Genomic DNA, 9,108 nt, shown 5'->3' on the forward strand with positions numbered 1-9,108 from the left:
GGCTTCTGCTGTTGCCTTCTGTGGAGCCCGGAGAGCTGAGACCAAGAGCCGGTGGCTGGAGATGCTTATAGACAGGAAGTGAGGGAAAACCATTTGGGGGCTAAGGGAACAGAGAATGTTCTGCTAGCGGATAAAAGTACACCATGTGCAGCTTGTCATAGAAATCCTATAGGTCTGTGTTTACTTGGCTGCCTCTTTATATGATGTCTAGGTGTTATTTTGAGCTTGGGAAGAGCTTTAACAGTGAAGAATGGTTTTGCAGAGCTTTGCAGCACAGCTGGTGTCTGACAGCTGTAGTTCAGTCTAGTCCTCTTTGTCCACTGTCTGTGGTGATACAGGCTTTTGTCTCCCGACCTCTCTCTTCCTTAAACACAGAATTTTTTCCCTCCTCCTCTGGGCTTCACAGGCTAAGCTTCTCGATCCCATGTTTCCTGGAGTATCTGCCAGTGCAGCCTCACACACATTAAACCAGGCCTGGCAGACCTACGAGAGCTAATATGTGAGGAACAGCTCCCAGACCTCAACACACAGCAGCTCTGCTCAGGCCTCACCTCTTCTCTCTTTTCCTGAGAGTGGAACCATACATTTCTATGACTTTTGTATGTGTAATCAAATTGAAATTAATCACATGAATCCTAGTTTATGCTTGTGTGGTGTAATTTTTACAAGTTAAATATTGGGGTTAAACATTTAAGACAGAAGGCTCTGTCTCACTTTGTATGATGAAGTCTTATTTTCCAACCAGTCCACACATAGCTTGTTCCTTTGGCCTTCAGTAGGGATCAGTCTAAATCAGCTGTGTTCTTTCAGAGGCTAAGCTTAGGTAAAATGCCACACAAGCAAGACAGGGGATCAGTTTTTCCCTCCTCATTTGCTAATTGGCAATAAACTCAAAGTGCAGCTGGGGCTGATGGGAAAGTCATTAGTTTTGCAGGTATTTGGTTATAAACCAAAGTATTAAACAATAGTTTTATGGCCAGCCATCCAATATTTGCTAACATATTTCAGTCTGCACCAAACATTGCACACCAACATTGCCATCCCGAGAGCCACAACTCTTGCATAGCTAAAAACCACCATATAACCTAATCCAATCTGATGCAACCACTTTGCAACCTCTACTCTTATGTACATATTCAAACCCAAAGTAATAAGACAGTTTGTCTGAGATTTCCCTCTGCTGCTGCTGTCCAATTATAATCTTTATTCTTTATTTATTCCTCTCACCTATTAGTGGACATTTTCTTCTGTTTTTTTATGACACATGTATGGTCTGAGGGAAACGGGAATGTCCCTCTCTCTTTCCAGACCTCTGGTAGTGCAGACTGTTTTCATTGCAAGTTCATCTTCTCCCAAGAGTGTGCGGTTGGGGAATGAGTGTAATTGATCCTTTTGGTATCAGTGGTGTGTAGGGCCGTGTGTAGCCTGTGGCAAAGTTTTTCTGAGATCTGTGCCCCATCACTCCCTGTTGGAACTCGTCAAACTCAGGAGACAGGATCTGGTAGGAATTATCAAGCCCTCCTCAGGCAAATGGAAATCAGACTGGCCAAAGCAAAGCTGCAAGTGCTTCATGTTATGAGTGAACTGGAAAAGACCTAAAAAGACTGAATGCAGTGGTTATTGTATCCTTTGGGTTTTCGGTGGTGTAATTCTATTTTACCCTGTCAAGAAAACACATTTTAATCTTGGCAATTTGACTCATGGGAAGCCAGGATGAAAAGGCCTGTGGCAAAACATGTAGCCTGAAAGAATATTGTGGAAATGTTTGTGGGAGTTTGTCATTCACCTCAGGACATTGATTATGGTACTGATCTGTATGTTGCTCCACAATTTAATCGGTAAAGTCTCTGTGGGCTGAAACACAGTGTGAATGAGGTCACATAAAAGGGAGTAACTTCTGTTTACTTGGATGCTCTGTATGCTGTTGATGACAACGACCATGGAAAAACATTCCTCATTAAAAGTGTATATATCTCAAGTGGGGTGCGTTTGCATACCATGTTTGATCCCTGGTCTTGTTCTTGATCCATACTGATTTAGTGTTCATTTGTGTGTGTGTGTGTGTGTGTGTGTCTGTGTGTCTGTGTGTCTGTGTGTGTCTGTGTGTCTGTGTGTGTGTGTGTGTGTGTGTGTGTGTGTGTGTGTGTGTGTGTGTGTGTGTGTGTGTGATTGGACCCACGGTTTATTTTCACTCTCTTTGTGTACATGGACCGGACAGTATGTAGAGGACAGAGGGGAGGAGGGTCAGCCACTGTCAACAAGCGACGGATCGTGAGAAAGACAGGCTATTTGTGATCTCGATGTTATACCACAGCTGTCGAAGTTAAACTGAATTGGTTCTTTTTTGGTATTGCGTCAACAAGCCTCCAGCTTAACTATAGCAACATGTCAAAGTCACGCCACCCCTGTACAGAGTAATGTCACAATAATGCATTTTATTGGGCTCACCCTTTATCGTTGTGGTTTGCAGCAGATGGAGTTAAAGTGGAAAAGGTGGAAGTGCGATAGATAAAATAATTCATTTGCCCGGGAGTCGCTGTATTTGTCAGAGTATGAACTGTCTGCTGGATCCTGCTGTCCCTCACATGAGCTGCAGGAAGAACAGAGTGTCACAGCCAGAGGTACATAGTTGTGCTGTTACGCCTCATTTAAAGTAACTGTTTCAGGGAAAAGAGGATCAAATACTCATATAACTCGGGGAAAGAGCTTAGAGATGGAAATACAGTTTGTGCTCTTATGGTTCAGTTTGTAGCCCAGTTAAAGATTTAATGATAGTGATTTAAACATTTTGAAGGAGCAATTTATGTATTTTTCTGCTTTCACAGAAGTTCGTGACGGTAGGCGGTGTTTTTAGGAAAATGTTTTACCACACAACCCACCACCCCCCTTTCAGCCTTGGACAACAAAGTTTTTCATTATCTACTTAAACATCTGCCCTGTTTTCATGGTGTTTGGTTTAATCTGGTGTGGCCTCTGCAGGGCGTTGTTTTGTGAGTGTGAACATGACTGATGGTGTGTATCTTTGTTTTTTTTTTTGTCTCTCATCAGTACCCTGTCCAGCTGCATGCATGCAGTGGTGGCGCTGCTCTACCCCTTCTCCTGGCAACACACCTTCATCCCCGTTTTGCCAGGGTCCATGTTGGATATCGTCTGCTGTCCCACTCCTTTCCTGGTGGGGCTGTTGTCCAGCTCATTGCCTAAACTTAAAGAGTTACCTGTAGAAGAGGTGAGCATCATCTCTGGGGTTTCTCTGACTGTCTGCTTCAGAGTGAGGTTTCTTTTCCAGACTCTGAATTTTACATTTCAGACTGATTTCTCCTACAATCCTCATCTAGATGTCCCTGTTTGTTCTGTCTCTATCTCTCTGTTTGGAGCCTGTTTCTTGGAATATTGGGTATTAATTTCTTGACTTATAAATTACAACAATACAGACTCAGGAACAGCTGCTGTGTCTGTTTGTCGTCCTCTGCCTCAGGATTTATTACGTTACAGAAACAGCCAGGTGACTTCCAACCAAAAGAGAGGGTTCAAGACTGAGGTCACATTTTTAGACTGTGCCTTTTGGACCAGAACAACTTAAAAGTGCATCAATTGCTTTTTGTGGCCAGTTGGGGGCAGTGGAACAAGCTGTATGAAATTGTTATGGCGTCAGAAAACAGTTGCTAATTTACAGCATTGTTGCAAACCAGCTTGTTAACAGTTAAGTAAAAGATGCTGAGATGCTCCATGGAGCTGAGCTGAACTGCAGAGCTGGGTGATAATTTTTTGTCCATGTGTTTGGTTCAGTTGCTACAATTGAACCCTCTCACATTACACACAATCATTTGACACATTTTCTATATACAAATAATGATTAATGCGACTTTATTTATTTATTGGTTTAGCCTAAATTATTAGAATATAATTTAGTAATTGTTTGTTGGTCTTTTTATGTTTTGAATGAGCTCCATAAACCCATTGATTACTCTGGTTTGCTCATGGAAATTGTTACAGCTTTGTCTTATCTCAGCATTGACTACATGTTCATAAAGCCTGTCAGTCAGAGTTAACACTTAACTGTTAATGGGCTGTCAACAACATCTGCTGTCTGTTTACCTTACTCTTCCTTTTGCTGTCTGACTCATCCAAACTTTTTTTTTAATCTTCTTTTAGAAATGTGTTTTATATCTGAATTTTTTTGTGCTGTAACCTTATCAAAGGTGATGATTCTTCATTTTATTGAGACTGTGTTTTGCGAAGAGCAGGTGAAATATTCATTAGTTCTGAAGAATGATATACTCCTCTTTCTTTTTCTCAGGCTTTAATGGTCGACCTCGGAACTGACCGATTCATCCGACAGGTTAGTCTATAAGCTTATGAAGCAGAGAAAAAATTGACTGTAAAGCAAGGCTAGAGTCACTTGCTTTAAAAAATAATCAATGGGAATCCTTGTGGCCTATGGCTTTAAGATGCCATTCAAAATAAAAATCATAGTTAGCTGTATTATTGTAATGGAGCCACAAACAGAAGAAAAATGTCTTCTGGTGAGGTATGGTGTGTTAAAGTTTTTTATAATAAAATTAAATTAAAATGTTTATCTATGACATGCTAACATGTAGCATAACAGCAAATCAGTAGGCTGTCTCAGCAGTGTATGTGACACAGCAGCTATATCCATCTGAAGTTTTCTAACTAAAGCTAGCAAACATTAGCCATCAGAAGTTACTGGTTATACCAGACCAAGTAGAGCTGAAGCAGCAAAAGCTCTGAGTGAGGTTGAGTTTTATTGCTTATGAATTCATCTTTTCATTCAGGAGGAAGACTGTGTTTTTCCTTCCTTCAAAAGTTATATGGTCTTGCTTTAAACAGTTGTAAAACATGTGGTTTGTTCGGTAAATCTGAGCCTTTGAAACTTATGCTCCAAACATTGTTGTTTATCACTGGTGACTGCAGTGTTTCTGATTGTTTATAGATGGACGACGAGGCCTCGCTGTTGCCGCGGAAACTTCAAGCGGCTCTTGAGCAAGCGCTGGACCAGAGGAATGACATCATCAATCAGGACTCTGACAGCGAGTCAGACGAAGGTGAATAAGCGACAAATCATCTCTCCAGACCAAGACAGATGTTTTTCTTTTGTTCAGTGCATGTCTCTGTGAAACGCCCTGGGAAATTACGTCTTCTGTACAGTCAGTGAGCCACTGACTCAGTGGGTGATGCTCACCTTAGAGATGATACAGGGTTTCTGATGATGAAAGGTAGGAGTTGAGCTGTGTGTACAATGTCAATGTGAGACAGTCCTGAAATAACCATAAATTGTACAGTTATGAAAAGAAAAAAGATGATAACAGTCAAACGCACTTTTGTCAAAGTGTTTTTTTTTCTGTTCTGTTTTGCAAAGTTGCATCTGTTACTATCTGCAGTAATACATGTAGCTCCCATATGGTCTAGCGGTTAGGATTCCTGGTTTTCACCCAGGCGGCCCGGGTTCGACTCCCGGTGTGGGAACTGTGGTTTTACTTATTATCAATAATAGATTTAGTGTCTTATAAAGTACTTCACTGTGCAAGAATATGGGCATTCTACAGATAATAATAAGCATAACCTTACTTGTTTCATATCATTGCATTACTAGGGAAGAGAGTTTAGATGTGACAGACCTTCTATCTCTGCCTTCCACATTCTTCGGCTAACAGTCTGTGGTTGTGTTACATCTGCCATATGTCAGTCACAACCTGTTCTCGCAACCAAAGCAAGACACTCGTGCAACCTACAGTCTGTTAGATGAGGGAAAATATTAAGCTTGACTTAACACCAGAACTGCTATACACAACAATTACTCTTCTTGTAGTACCTTTTAATCTTTAGACAGTTTGCCAAACCTACGAGATGGATGAAAACTCCAGTCAAGCTGGAATTGTCCTTTAATGACTCTTGGTAAGGCCCCACACAGTTACAGTTCTGGTTGTGCCAGTCTTGAGGATTTCAGTTTTTTTTTCTGTAATATTTACTGAGTGGCTTGGTGTTTTCTTCCTGCAGGATTTCTTTTTCATACATCCCTTCAGCTTCACTTCAGACTCTTTCAGAAATGTCTTTAATCAGAAACTTCAGAGTTGTAATGTTCACAGTACAGGTCTTGTTTCTAGCCATGAAGCTCTGTGCTTGTGTATCTTGCTCAGATTTTCCAATAGCTGTAGTCTAGTTCTGTACCTTTGGCATACTTTGACAGTGTGACGTGTCTTTTATCACTATATTTTAAATACTGATATAAGTAATGTGAAAAACTGATCTAAGAACTGTGATTAATCCTTTCTTGTTTGTGTCTACAGAGTATAACTCCTTGAACAGCCTGGTGTCAGAGGCCTTCATTCGCTTCTTTCTGGAGACCATCGGCCATTACTCTCTGTTTATCACTCAGAATGAGCGTGGAGAACGCATTTTCCAAAGGGAGGCCTTCCGCAAGTCTGTGGCATCTAAAAGCATTCGTCGTTTCCTTGGTGTTTTCATGGAGTCTCAGATGTTTGCAGGGTTCATTCAGGATCGAGAGCTGAGGAAGACCCGGGCTAAAGGTAGACTGTTGTTTCCCTAGTATCACTTGTTTCCATGAAATTCCCTTTCCTTCCTTAAAAGTTTTGATGGAACGTTTGCACACTTTTCTCTATGGATTTCAACCACAGTAGTTTTACTACTCATTGAGGAGCAGAAGATACTGTACTAATACTGACCCCTAGTGGCTGAAAGTTTTCATCAGCATATTTTCTCACCACTTTTCTTCCAAGGTCTATTTGAGCAGAGGGTGGATCAGTATCTGGAGGAGCTACCAGACACAGAGCAGAGTGGAGTCAACAAGTTCTTGAAAGGTCTTGGTGAGTTCTTCAGCAGACAAACATATCTGGTCTCAGATTCCAGGAGTTTTTAACCAGTTTTAAAATTGTGCTGCATGATGCCCTCAAAGAGAAATTTCAAATTCTAAAATTTCTTCTCTAACTTTGTTGAACATTCACACAAGATGATTAGATCACGTGACACTTAGATGTTACTACTGACTTACCAGAGAGAGCTACACAACTTTTACAAAGCTTCAATTGCTGCTACTCATCTCCATCTAACTTGAGAGAAATCATAAAGGTCCTAATGTGTCATTAGTCTTAATGAGTCTGTTCACTCTGTTAATGAGGCCAAAAATGTGTTTTGTTTATTGTTACTTCACTTGTTTGACTTTCACTGTGCAGAATGCAGATGTATGTACAGAGTTCAACACTTTCACTTTCATTTGCTGAAGGAGGAATGTTTCTCTGTGCTCAACTTAAATCTCAGTTCAACACTACATATGAACACCAGAGCGAGTTTTGAAGCCGTTAGTGGTTCACTCCGCAAATTTCTTTTTTGCAGAAAAAGCATATTAGACACAAATTATTATTCAGAGCACAATATTCTTATGTCTTTTAACATGTCTGTAGGGGATATTTAAAAGTGAAACAGAAAACCACACGCTCAGAAAACCACACACTCATATTCAGGTTCAGAATCAGGGTTAAATCAGACATACCTCATGTAATCTCATATTTACTTAATCCCTATTGACTGTATAATAACCTGACTTAAATTTATCCCCTTTGATTTTATTTGTTTTTGTTGTTTTCAGGAAATAAAATGAAGTTTCTCCACAAAAAGAATTGAGGGGAACTCTTCCTCCTGTCTTCAGTCTCATGGCAAACTGAAGACCAGATATCTCGAGTCTCTGCATCATGATGATTCTCACTTTGTCTTTTGTCAACATTTTTTTTTAATGTAAACATGTATATATTATTTCACTGTAAACTGGCTGTGATACTCTTCAGTGTATGTTTATAGTATCTCATGAGATAGTGATAGCAGGACGGTACACAACGAGTGAGCTGTAGAGTAACCACTGATGTCCAGGTGTGCTTGTGAAAAGTGTTACCAGAATGTGAGAGTGTATGTGACTTGATATGAGCATAGATGTACAGTTGATATGTATTCATTTTGCATTATTTCACCACAGTGTTGTCCTCTGTTTAAGGAGTGTAAAACCTATTCGAAAACTGTACATGCACCAAGACAATGAAGAAGAAATGATTGTAACTCTTCATAGAGTCATTTACAATCTTTTATTAAAAATGGTAATTAAAATGCTTCAAATGCCTGAGTATGTGGCATATAAGTTAAATATTTTTGTTCTTATGTGTTGGTTAAATGCCAATCTATGATTTTGACTTATCTGCCATCATAAATTTGTTCTTAACTTTTCATGACACTTTTCCTGTCATCATCAACCCGAAAGGCCTGTCATCAATAACAAAAGATCAGATCAGATGAGTACAAAAGTACAAAGCCACAGCTTTGTTTTGTCTTCCAAAAAAACAAGGCCTAAAGCATATTGATATCAAATTTGGAAACAGAAATGTGTAATTCACATTTTGCCAGATGATATAAAATCACCTCTTTTTACATTTTACATCTCAATGACAGCTTCTCCCAGAGCTATGTGTTATGAGAAGCTGGTAAGATCCCAAAAGGCACAGTTAGTCTAGCACCAGCTACCACATGCTGCTGGTAACCTAATTACGTCTGTGCACATCACTCTGGTGGCTGTCACTGCCATGCTGTTATTAGCTCTCCTAACTGAGAGGCTCACTGTTGATTCCAGCCACCATATTACTTTTCCTCTGCTTGTGTCCTTTATAGCAATTAAGAGTGACATTTGATGTAAAATTGTGTTGTGTATTAGAGATAAAGCTTCACAACCAGAACCACTGGTGAGAGAAGTATTCAGCTACTTAAGTAAAAATAGTAAGACCCCACCATAATAATAATACATTACAGATAAAATCCTGCATTCAAAATGTAACTTACATTCAAATGCAAATGTATTATCAGTAAGATGTACTTAACTATTTTAAATATCTTGTGAATTGATAGTTTTTGTTTCGTTTGGTGATCTTTGGGAATATTGAAATATATGTTTTTAAGGGTAAATCATTCATATATGATGACTTGGAGAACGGTCAGCTGTAGTTGACATACATGTCGATTGCAGTTTTTGCTTGAAATACTTAACTTTAAATGACCAAATATATATATATATATTATATATTCAACCTAGGTACC

General features: G+C 39.6%; 1 protein-coding gene and 1 non-coding gene across 5 annotated transcripts in view; both read left to right on the top strand.

Annotated features, from left to right (window-relative positions):
• dennd2b (DENN domain containing 2B) overlaps positions 1-8,159 on the top strand; it is a 48,387-nt gene extending 40,228 nt beyond the window's left edge. For all 4 annotated transcript variants that reach the window (XM_041044851.1, XM_041044868.1, XM_041044842.1 and 1 more), the window contains exons 15-20: positions 3,049-3,226; positions 4,298-4,339; positions 4,952-5,063; positions 6,306-6,545; positions 6,756-6,842; positions 7,622-8,159. In XM_041044851.1, the coding sequence (XP_040900785.1) occupies positions 3,049-3,226; positions 4,298-4,339; positions 4,952-5,063; positions 6,306-6,545; positions 6,756-6,842; positions 7,622-7,656 (694 nt within the window). In that variant the 3' untranslated portion in view covers positions 7,657-8,159. The remainder of the gene's footprint in view (positions 1-3,048; positions 3,227-4,297; positions 4,340-4,951; positions 5,064-6,305; positions 6,546-6,755; positions 6,843-7,621) is intronic.
• Positions 5,413-5,484, top strand: trnae-uuc. Its single transcript has one exon. It is a non-coding gene; the product is annotated as a tRNA-Glu (tRNA).
• Positions 8,160-9,108: the final 949 nt, after the last annotated feature.

Source organism: Toxotes jaculatrix, chromosome 1 (assembly GCF_017976425.1).
Source record: "Toxotes jaculatrix isolate fToxJac2 chromosome 1, fToxJac2.pri, whole genome shotgun sequence".
In the NCBI taxonomy this organism is placed as follows: Eukaryota; Metazoa; Chordata; class Actinopteri; family Toxotidae; genus Toxotes; species Toxotes jaculatrix.